Source organism: Nicotiana tabacum, chromosome 10 (assembly GCF_000715075.1).
Source record: "Nicotiana tabacum cultivar K326 chromosome 10, ASM71507v2, whole genome shotgun sequence".
NCBI lineage: Eukaryota > Viridiplantae > Streptophyta > Magnoliopsida > Solanales > Solanaceae > Nicotiana > Nicotiana tabacum.
Window position 1 is genome coordinate 141,485,728 of NC_134089.1, and position 12,270 is coordinate 141,497,997.

General features: G+C 34.3%; 2 protein-coding genes across 2 annotated transcripts; one reads left to right on the plus strand and one right to left on the minus strand.

The window, feature by feature from the left end:
* Positions 1-242: 242 nt before the first annotated feature.
* LOC107826278 (uncharacterized) lies at positions 243-3,296 on the minus strand. Its single transcript, XM_016653240.2, has 4 exons — positions 2,650-3,296; positions 2,016-2,224; positions 1,713-1,820; positions 243-1,299 (listed from the first exon to the last, which is right to left on the minus strand). Exons 1-4 carry the CDS (start codon positions 3,089-3,091, stop codon positions 622-624), a joined length of 1,437 nt encoding a protein of 478 aa, XP_016508726.2. The 5' UTR covers positions 3,092-3,296; the 3' UTR covers positions 243-621.
* Positions 3,297-6,445: 3,149 nt separating this feature from the next.
* LOC142165425 (uncharacterized) lies at positions 6,446-9,301 on the plus strand. Its single transcript, XM_075223983.1, has 5 exons — positions 6,446-6,791; positions 6,964-7,168; positions 7,318-7,868; positions 8,044-8,654; positions 8,858-9,301. Exons 1-5 carry the CDS (start codon positions 6,446-6,448, stop codon positions 9,299-9,301), a joined length of 2,157 nt encoding a protein of 718 aa, XP_075080084.1.
* Positions 9,302-12,270: the final 2,969 nt, after the last annotated feature.

Sequence of the window (12,270 nt, forward strand, 5' to 3'; positions counted from 1 at the left end):
GGAGGTCTCGAACTTCAAGAGAGAGAGAGAGCCAGAAACATCCAGATGAAGGAATTGCTGAATACAAGCATAAATTATCAAAAAGAAATAGAAAGTCACATTCAAATGTGTGAATTATCTTTGAGGCAACCTATCAAAGAAAATTTTGAAGCAAGTATCAAAGATTGTTTCAAGTAACAATACCTTGGAGGCCAGTAGCAAATTATGCAATCTGATTTTATATACAAAGCAATTGAATGTAATCTGATCTAATATACAAGCAATTGAATTCTCGTAACAAACAGGACAGATCAAAGAGTATAATTTGCTCTTAATTCTTCTAAGGACGACGCATTTGTACATGAAGAATAATCATGTTAACACAAAATACAAAGATATTTACCTTGTTCACAAGCCTTAAGAAAAGCTTTACAGAGTAATATCTGTCATGTATGTGGAGACCGAGTAAGAAAATGAACTCTTGAACTCTTCTAATTTTCTAGAAGATCTAGATATACAAGTCATAATCTAAGATAAGATTCCTTTTCTGCTTCTACTGACTCTTTTACGGTGGAAGGAAGTTCTACATCATTACACACAATGGAATAACTTCAGAACCTGTGTATTTAAAAATAGCTAAGGTTAATCAGGATCTCTGTCCACAATCTTTACTCCTTGCCTCTCTCTTCTCAACAACCTCACCCTACTTACATGATTACCTGTACTAAAAATTTGTCTTATTCTCCTTTCCCTCCCTAATGGCACTATACCGGTGTCTCCAAAGGGAGACTTTGCATGAATAACTTCAACTTTTTCACATCCTTTACTTCTCAGCTTCTGAAATAAGAACTCTGACGCTTGCTGGGTCCGACAAAGGTGTCCGAAGTGGTAAAGGGGTTCCACATAAGAAGTAGATGAAGATACAATGCCTTTGATATTAATTGGCTTGAGAAACTCAACAAATTTTTGTAACTCAGGAAAGCATGAGTGATCAGAATATGGAACTGTATATATGTACTTATCATAACTCCCTGCAGTTAATGAACCTCCATTTGTCTTGCTTGTGCTAATGGGGGTGGTAATATCTGTGTGCCACGTAGATGAAAAGTTGTCCTTCCCTCTGGCAGATTTTTGTGCCCACGGGAGACCAGATGGCATGATCCCTATGGTTGGACATATTGCATTCAGTCCCTCCAGAGTTTCAATGTTAAAACTATAACGAGGAACAGCACGAATCCTTGTTACTGAAGTTTTAGTTGTAAAAATGTCATGGAACCCAAGAAGATGCATAATTTGTAAGCGTTCTGGCCACACCCAAATCTGCAAGACAATTGAAGAGCAGTTGAAGCATAAAGCTTGCCAATGGGACAGCAGTTTCCAAGAGCAAAGAATGAAAGGAATCTTTTTTTTTTTTGGGTAATGACACAATTATGCTATCCAGAAGAAAACAATCTGAAAATTTACTAACCAGTTGTCACTTGAAATTGCGATTTTTAGAACAAGAAATAAATATTTAACCAAGGAGAGAGATATGCCCATCTACTGGTATCAGGTATCCTAAGTTAGTATTTCTACCTCCAAACAATAGAATATGGAAACTTCTTGCCAGGAATAACTGCATTGCTACTGATCATAAAGATAAAGTTGTATAATTCTGGTAAACTTTGGGTGTCTCATAATATTGACTCAAAAGAAATAGTAGCTCTGATTATTTCATATAGATAGAAATGTACCTTTGTTTTCAGGACACGTGATATATACAGCAGAAGATTTTCTTTCCCCAGTGTGTCAACAGCGATGACAATATCATGATTAGGATGACTAGATATGATGCTTAAAACCTGAAATCATTGATCAGAAATTAAACCAATCTATTAGTGCTCTATACTGTAACTTCATCAAACATGTATCACGTTGGAATTAACAGCACAATTATTAAACAATTTCTACAAGTTGGAACTTTGCAGTTTGAGATTGAAAAGGGAATTATAATATGACATGAGACACAAGGCCGATTATGATTTTACAAAATGTACCTGTCTAGCCGCAACTTCACGAGAAGGAAATGAGTATGTAGGGTTACAGTAAGTATTATCCAAGTAAAGCATGTCAAGCTGTAAATCCTTCAGAGCATTAAGCAGCATGGTCCTTCCATTTTGTGCTCTTTCACTTGTTCTCTCCCAACGAAAATCCCCAGTATAGAGCGTGCAGCCAAATTCACCACGAAACAGATACATCATTGCTCCTGGTATCAGTGTTTTCACTTTAGTGGACGAAAAACTCAGAAAGACCGCTAGCAATTTAAGCTCAAAAAAAAAAAAAAAAAAAAAAAAAAAAAGGGGCAATTAGTAATAATACTCCATGCGATATATTACTATAGTCGTAGTATCAATATCTCTTAACAGTTCAAAATTTTGAGAAAAGAACATATGAAAATGGGTCAATTCATTTGTCTATGTAAAGAAATAAAGACAAACTTAGAACTAGTTTTGTCGGTGAACATCTATCCGCGCGTAAATTGCAACTACCCGTTGATGTTATTCCAGCAGGGAGCTATAGAGATTAAATCACATAAAAGCTTGAAACGCATGGGAAATTAACCAAACACATGATGAGCAAAAAAAAGAAATGACAATTGACAAAGCGGTTGATCGTATTTCAGGGATATACCGGGGCAATGATGAGCATCGATGGCCATGAAATAGACAGTAGTAGAAGAACCAGAGGAAGGAGACAGTAGAGAAACAGAGTGCCAGTGACCAATTTCAACAATGCGAATGAGAGAAAGGTCGAAGCCTGAGAATTTGATGGGAAAGAGCTTAGCAGTGATGCGTGAGCAGTAAAGGGGTCCGCGTGTCCAGTTCGGAGTAAGTCCACGTACGTGGTCGGCGTGAAGGTGAGTTAGGAAGTAGACTTGGCTTCCCCTGCTCCAACGATCCACTGATATCATTCCACTCTCCATTGTTCCGCTCTTCAATAATGGGAGATTGGGGAACAAAGAATGAGAAATTGAGCAGTATTTGGTTTGGCGGGGGATTGTGATTTCAAACTTTAGTGGTGGCGCTTTTTTACAGGGAAAATTCATATCATAAATAATTATTTTATTAATCATATGATATGAATACCATTGTTAGGCTTCTTTTTTTTTTCTTTTTCAGAAGACCATTGTTAGGTTTATTGAAAATGTTGAAAAGGGCAAGGTGCTTGTATTGATTTTTGAAAGTTTAGATTTAATCTAACTATCGGAAATTAATGAGATCGATATTACAAGATTGGATATCAAATTTGGATAATTTTTGAAGAAAAAATTGTGTCGATGAAATTTTTGTACAAGTCTTGATTATCCATCATGATTTCTGAATAATTTGTACCAAAATTGTGACATAATTTTGAACTGAAGTTCTGATTATACCCTATGACTCGTGGCAAATGCAAGTAAGTCCATGTGTCATAAACTCCTGGTGATCCACTATGATTTCTGTATATTTTGTTCCCAGGTTATTATACAATTTGTCTAATTAAAGACCTTATGATCTCATAGGACTTGTGGCAACGCAAGTCTTTGCTCATTCATAAAAGAATTATGATGATCCACTATGTCTTTTTCCAACAGCCTGTTTGGACATAAAACGAAATTCTTTTTTTCCAAATTTTTTTTACTTTTTTCTGAAATCAGTGTTTCTTCATAAAAATTTTAATTTTCACTTAAAGATGCATTTTAGAAATTGTTGAAAATTTGAAAAACTCCAAAAAGCTGTTTTTCAAAATTTCAAAAATAATTCAAAATTATATTCATGTCCAAACACAACTCAAAATTTCAAATACCATTTTTAACTTGAAAATCTTTTTCACCCTATTTTGAAATTTTACAATTCTGATGTTCAAACGCCCACTAAATAGACCCCAACTTTATTGGGATATTATTCACTTCCCCTGGCATGGGCTAGATATGATGCATCTTATTAGTGCCCATTTCAGAACATTAGTTTTCGTGCTAATAAACAAGCCGTAAATACGAACAATAATAAAACTCTCGATGATCTGCTATGCACGGAGGGAATAATATTTGAGACCAAAGTTGGTCGCTTTTTTATGATTAATAATAAATAAATAAATAAATAACGTATTTACATTTAGAAACCAACTTTGGTCGCCAAAATTATATTATTAAAATAATAAAGCGATCAAAGTTGGTCGCTATAGTCTTTACCCGGAATATTTGGTCCTTTTACTTTAGAGACCAAAGTTGGTCGCTAATTAGCGACCAACTTTGGTCCCTAAAATAAAGGGACCAGCAATATTGCGACCAGGCATGTTTGGTCGCTTTTAAACCTATAAGCGACCAACTTTGGTCGCTTTTTGTGGTCGCTTTTTACCGGATTTCTAGTAGTGAATTCAAATAAGGTGACGAGTAGGGGTGTACAAAGGAAACCAATAAACCGCACCAATTCGATAATTCGAGTCAAACCGAGAAAAAGAACCCGACTATGATTTGGTTTGATTTGGTTTGGTGTTGCAAAAAAAATCCGACCATAGTTGGTTTGGTTTGGTTTTAATTAAGAGAAATTTTCATAAAGCACTATCTTTTAGTGGTAATTAGCTATCTACAAATACCATTTGCTATATTACGGATTGTAGATACGTTTTCTGTTGTTATAAGATGTATTAGACGTATTTAAGCTACTGTATTCATGAATACACTCGCAAAAATAGGCGTAAATCAGGGAAGTCCAGTTAATTAGTCGTTGTATTCGAGTGTATTCAACTGTATTCATGGTGTGAAACATGAGATTACAGCTGGACAGATTATTGTATTCGACTGTATGCACAGCGTGAAACAGGCGATTACATTGTTTTTAAACGGAAAGTGAATCAATTAGCATAATAGACTCCTAATATAATTCGACAAACTCAATTATAATACACAAATTTTGTATTTCTAGTTATAAAAAGGGTTCTTAATCGAAAAATATCCCAAAAACTTACAATCTTTAGAGAAATTATATAATACATCCGAATTTATAAATTATATTAATTAAAAAAAATATATGAATACATTCATGGTATATAGCGAGATAGTGAATACAATGAAATACATAGAATACAGCGGGATACATTGAAATACAATAAAAAATAGACAGTGAATACAATGAAATATAGCGAGATACATTGAATTACAATGAAAAAAAAGATAATGAATACAATGAAATACATGAAAATACAGCGTGATATGTTGAAAATACATTGAAATATATTAATAGAAAATCAAGTTGTTCAGTCCCAAACTCCGTCGTCTTTGTTCAAGAACAAATCCTAATTTTCGACAAATCTACCGTCGAGCAAAAACCTTGAATCTCACTGTTCCCACCACTGGAACCATATAACAGAAGTCAAGACGATAGGTGGTTTCTTGAATTTTACCATGATTCGCTTGTTCTTAGGCTTGATTTCACGGACTATAATATCTTGGTTGTCGATCGCCAGTTTGAAATACTTTTTAGTAGTAACGCTTTGGTTTTTTTTTCTTTCTCCAAAGAAAAAAGAGCGGGAATTTCTAGCGTTTTTGACTGGTGCGAATCCTATAATTGACTATGTATTATCAAATGTTGCGATGGCAAGGAGTTTCACTGGATATTTATGGTGAGAGGAATTTTGAGATTGAGCATCGTGTTTTCGGGTAATGGGGGAAGAGAATTGCATGTATCAAAGTAGAAAGAGAAAGAAAATAGTGTAATTGAATAGCGTATTTAGTGGCTTAGGGTAGGAGGTAACCAAAATTAGATATTTTGCTATAAACATGAAAAGGTATCTATAGAATATAATTTCTTTAAATGGTATTTATTTAAAATAAATAAAGTATTAACCTTTGCTATAGAAGGTAAAAATTCTATTGAAAAATTCGAGTTTTATTAGTTTGGTTTGGTCTTTAAATTTAATAACCCGACATAATTAATTTGATTTGATAATTATAAAATTCGAACCAATTCGACCTATATAGTCGTAACGACGAGTGTCTGTAATTGAAATCTAAATTTTGAAGGAATTTTTACCTATCTATACCATATATCAAACATTATTACCAAAAATGTTCATAATTTGTTATTTACCCATGTAGTCCACACTTTTACTACAAATTATATACCAATCCAAAAATAGGTAGATTTTGCCATTAAAAAAGCTCTAAAATGAAGGCACCAAATCTGATGTGATTCTGTCAAGGATTTTATTCCAATTTTGAAATGAAGGAGATCTATCTTCCTGATGAAGGCACCAGTTGCGTAATTCTCTCCTTCCTCAACAGAAAGAGATCTCACAAAAAACGCAATCAAATTGTACAATTACTGAAGAGAGACTATATCTGTTCTTCGTCTCAAATTGTACAAAATTGCTCTTCGTCGATATCAGTATTCAAATTGTAGAAACTATATCTCTTCTTCGTCTTTTTTCCTATCAACTACACGAAATCATGTCAAAAATCCCAATAATGCTGAAATCGAATGGTAATTGGGATAACTATGGCAGATTTAGAGATTTTGAAGTTGATGCCATTGTGGTAGATGATAATGCAAACTACGGAATTCTCAGTTCTACAATTGCAGAACAATTATCGATTGATACATCGGATAAAATTATAGAAATCAAATACATTGTGAACGAGAATTGTCCTCCAATGGAGATTAGGAATGATATGGGGGTTCGTGCTTACATGGAAACCAAAAAGGAGAATAAAAACTTAGGTTCGTATCCTTTATGTATAAGCGTAAGAGATTTCAATATGGAATTGGCAATCAACAATGAAAGCACCAGTGCATGTATGTTTGATTCGACATTGCAGAGAGTTATGGTGTTACTATGTTATCTACAATATTACTACAATTACCTACAATTAAACTACAAAGCTCACATAGTACTGAAAAGGATAAAGCAATGTTGCTTTCAAAATTATCTACATAGAAACTACATTTATGAATTTATTGTTTGCAGGTTCGTCTGGATCCCTAAACTTACTTGAATTTCCATCCTCACCAGCTATAGAGGAATATCAAAGTGAAATAATAACTGAATCTACGCAAACATATATTGAAGAAGGACAAGTTTATCAGGACAAACAAACAGTAGCTGCTGCAATGAAGAATTATTCAATGATGCACAAGTTCCAGTTCAGAGTAAAAAGATCTAGTCATAGAAGGTATGTAGTTATTTGTGGATAATATATCAGCAAAATCAGTGTATGATTGAAGATAGGTGGGTTTTATAAATTGTAGTTAAATTGTAGTCAATTTGTAGTTAATTGTAGTTTTTTCATAAATTTGTGTAAATATTGTATTTCTTTTGTAGCTACTGGCTTATATGTGTTGCTGAAAGCTGTAAATGGCATTTCAAGGCAACGTCAATTAGTGATTCGGCAATGTTCAAGATAAGAAGTTTCAGCCGTCAACACACATGCTGCCTAATGGACGAAACATTCATACAGCGCAAACGTACTGCAGCAGTACTTGGTAGCAAGGTCGTTCCAAAGTATTGTGATCCTAAGACCGTTTACACACCAAAGGACATACAAACTGACATGTTATCCGAACATGGACTGAACCTAAGCTACATGCAAGCATGGAGAGCAAAGGAAAAAGCTTTACAGTTTTTGAGAGGGAATCCGTGTGACTCCTACAACAAATTACCCAAATATTTTTATATTCTTGAGAAGAATTATCCTGGTTCTGTTGTTAAATTGAAGAAGGCAGCAGATGATTGCTTCTTATACGCATTTGTTGCTCTTTGTACATCAATAAATGGTTGGCAACATTGTAGGCCGGTAGTAGTGGTTGATGGGACATTCTTAAAGTCAGCCTACAGGGGGATTATGCTGATAGCAAGCACCATGGATGCAGCAGGTAAATAATGGAATAATTTTGTACTTATTTTGTAGATAGTCTTTAAAATGCAGTTAAATTGTAGTTATGTTGTAGTTATTTTGTAGTTATATAAAAGAATGTAGTTAACATGTCTATATTTCTCAATATATATTGTAGTTGTTATTTAATCATATTTTATGTCTTAAAAATGTAGGTACTATTTTTCCCTTGGCATATGCTGTGGTTGATTCTGAAAACGACGCGTCTTGGAAGTGGTTCTTTGAGCAATTCAAGGAGGCATATGGTGAAAGACCTTCAATGTGTGTTGTTTCAGATAGGCATGAGAGTATACTGAAGGCAACATCAGTTGTCTATCCGGGATTGACACACTACTCTTGCATGTGGCATATATGGACAAATATAAGGTCAAAATTCAAGAAGGGACATCTACAATTACATGAATTGTACTTTGCTACAGCACGGTCATACACTATGGATGAATTTAATGAAAGGATGTTGAAGATTGAAGAGGTAGACCTGCGTGTAAAGTCTTACCTATATGATATTGGCTATCATAGATGGTCAAGAGTACATGCAACGGTGAATAGAACTTTTACTATGACGTCAAACATTGCCGAGTCATTGAATGCTGTAACAAAAGATGCAAGAGAGCTTCCAATATTTGATCTATTTGAGTATATGAGGACTCTTCTTGAACGTTGGACAAAAGAAAAGTTATCGAAGGCAAAGGGTACTTTCACATACCTTGGTCACAAATACAACAAAGAATTGGAAGACAACAGTACATTATCTCAGAAACTAAGGGTAAGATATTTTTTTTGGTGCAGAAGAATCAAAAAAGTACTAGCTGCAGTTTTTCCAGATTGTAGTTAAACTGTAGTCAAATTGTCGGTAATAATAGTTTGTAGATGAGCTGTAATATATTTGTTGCTGATTTGTAGGTAAATTGTTGATAATCTATTTTAATGATTGATGTATTATTATTTCTGTTTGGTCTTCAATTGTAGGTGAGGGCTTCAACAGATCATATACATATTGTGTTAGATGGTGTGAAGCGGTACATTGTGTGTCTAGAAAATAAGAAATGTAGTTGTGGACAATTCCAACTTGATGAACTTCCATGTGCACATGCTTTGGCAGCATTAAGGCATAGGAATGAAACATACGAAAACTATTGCTCTCCGTATTACACAAGGAAGAGCCTTCTGCTTACCTATGAAATGCCAGTAAATCCTCTTCCTGATGAAGGCAAATGGGAAGTGCCACAACATATTTTGGATGAGGTAGTAAAGCCACCGGCGGGAGATAAAAGGCAGCCAGGGAGACCTCACAAGGAAAGATATAAAACATTTGATGAAATAAAGTCAAAGAAATACAAGGTGTCATGTGGTAATTGTGGAGGTGAAGGGCATAACAAAAGAACTTGCAAGAATGCGCCGAAAAAGAAATGAATATCATGTAGTTAGAATAGTTATTCAAAATAAATGTTAGTGAGCTCAAATTATCGGATTTTCTTGTGTAATTGTTTAAGTTTTTGAAGATGAATAAGAAGTATAAACATCAATTTGTGTATCTGCACTATTTATATTTTTATGTATTCTGTCAAGCATCTAAAGTTGTCTTTTTTTTTTATAGAATAGTTAAACTTTAATATTTACTGTATACAAAAAAACTGATATTAATAAAGAATGCATTCAACGTAAATTGTATCCAGATTGTAATGAATATGTAGTTTAACTGTGTTAGAACTGTAGTCCTGTTATTCATATGTAGAGGAGTTGTAGTTAAAATGTAGTTTGACGTAGTTTAAATGTAGATAAATTGAATTTTTTTGATAAACCTTGTTGATAAAAAATGGCTAAATTATTTATATGATTCCTGTATTTATTTTATCTTTCTGCTGTGTAACAAATGACAGTTATATACAGATATTACTTGGCACTTGAAGGTATTTATAAAAATAACTTGAAGATTAAAGTCAAATTGTAAGACAAAGTTGTTGCTGTAAAAATGTAATCAGAGTACTCGAGTATAATGTAATCAACAAAAAGTGTTGTAGAAAACCAAAACGACATATTTCCTACATTGTTTTCCAATTCAACTACCAAATTTCACAGACCAAACTAGGAACACAATAGTCTATTTCTTCTTTCGTTGCACTCTAGTCCTCTCGTTTTTTGCCGGAGCACCCTTCCTCCTTGCTAGCCTGCCAGTAACCTCACTCTCACTGATTGACCCAACTTCTTGCTTCTTTGTTGCATAGTCCCACAGTAGAGCTCCATAGCGTCTACGGTGTTGGTCAATATCAGAAAGATCTTCCTTTGGGATTGCCAAATCTCCAAGGCTAACATACTCCGCAAATGCAGCCACAAATACACCACAATCGCTGCATAAGATGAGAATTTTTTTATTATATAACAAATGATTAAAATAAAAAAAATAAACATATAGAAAGGGAGATTATTTTTTTACACTGAGCCTTCCTTTTGTTGTGGAATCTCAGCAACCATCCATTGTATGTCGAGAGGGTCCGTAACTGGTTTTTCGATGTATGCCTTTGTGCTCTTGAAGTTAATGTCTTTACGTTTACCATAGAAACCAGTGCATGACAAATACAGAGGGATAATGATTGAAAACTTGTCAACCAATGTCTCTACTGTTTTATGACGGTTTGCTCTCACCATGGAATCATAAACATAAAGTTGTCTGTCCTTTATGTCAAAAACTAGCAACAACCAATGGAAGTTCTCTACAAGGTTCACAGGCATGAGCACATAGTCAACAAGATCCCAGGCAACATTAGCAAGAATTCTGTACCCAAGAATATATTCTCCAACATCATCCTCGGGTTTAACAACCGAATACCTTTGTTCCGGTGGAGAACTTATGAACTTGTCATAGATTCTTTCAATCTTTGTCTTGAACAAGCAATCCGTGGTTGTGAACCTAGTATTATTGTTGGGGCCATATTTGCCTCTTTTTCGCAGATAATACATAATAACATCAATGTGCTGCCAAAATAGAATAAACATATACAATAAGGTACGGTGTAACCACACTTGTCTACAAGACAGCTACAGATTAACTACAATTTGAATTTATTAAAAACTCTAACAGCAAATTAGCTACACTATAACAACAGAAATATAACAGTTAGTCCAAGTTCCTCACAAAATGTAGTTTAATTGTAGTTTGTATGAACCATAGTGAACAAGTACTATATGTACAATTGACCCATCAGACTACAAAATAACTACACATTAACTATATTTATGCACTGTCTACATTTATTCACTATACAGAGGAACAAATGAAACATACCACCTAACTTAAGCTCCCAATAATCAGCAAGTTCAACCTACAGTTAATATTAATAGGCACAATCACAAGCTCTACAATATTACTACAAGGTAACTACAGTTGTGGTACACGGAGATTCCAAGTCAGTCAAAAGTACCAAAATTCCAGTTTGTACATACAATCATCATCACATATGATACATAAGGTCCATAAAAAGCAAAATTTCACAGCTGAGACATAAATATAGTAACATATATATGTTGTCTACAATATTACTACAATTACATATCATAGCTGAAAAATAAACTATAATTACACTGCACAGCTGAAGACAAAACAGATATTGTGAATGATTATGTTCTTTATACTTACTGTGTTATTGAAGACTTGTCCGGGGTGAGCAAGGTCATAAAACCAGTCCTTCTTATCAATTTTTTCACAATCAAAATCCAACCAAGGCTTGATTTGGTTATCCTTCTTGGAAAAGTAATATTTCCTCCTGTAATAACAAAAAAAAGATGATCAAATACAAAAAATTTACAAAATGAATTACAATTTTAAAGTATAAAAATGGTGAACACACAGTGTAAAATGAAGCATTCATACCTCCTAGATACTTTATCACTACGAATGTATAATCAGTTGGTGAACCTTTCTGTCAATTCAGGATCTACATTTTCACCTATGACACTTGTGAAGGGGTGTTTGAGGTAAAAAAATTTAGGTCCAACAGATGTGCTGCCTCCAGAACTATTCAAAGATGTGAAAGGTGATCGTGCATGTTTTCCCGGTTGCCTTGTTCTACCGGGATGAACAGGGGTTGATTCATCTCGTATGGGCTCGCCATACATGACCAACTGTGATAAGTTTTCTGGCAGCTCAAAGTCATCCAATGTCAAACCTTTGTTTTCAATGCCTTCAGGAATAACTTTTTTATCAATGCCTTCAGGAACAACTTCAGTCACAGTCACAGCGTGAATTGGCGATTGTGGAACTTCACCTTCTGTAGATAAGTGTAGATCTATGTAGATATGAACAGTATTATGGAGTTATAGAGAATATATTACCTGCTTGTTGTGGCTCAGCCACTTCATCAATTACTGGTTCTTCCTCAATATTT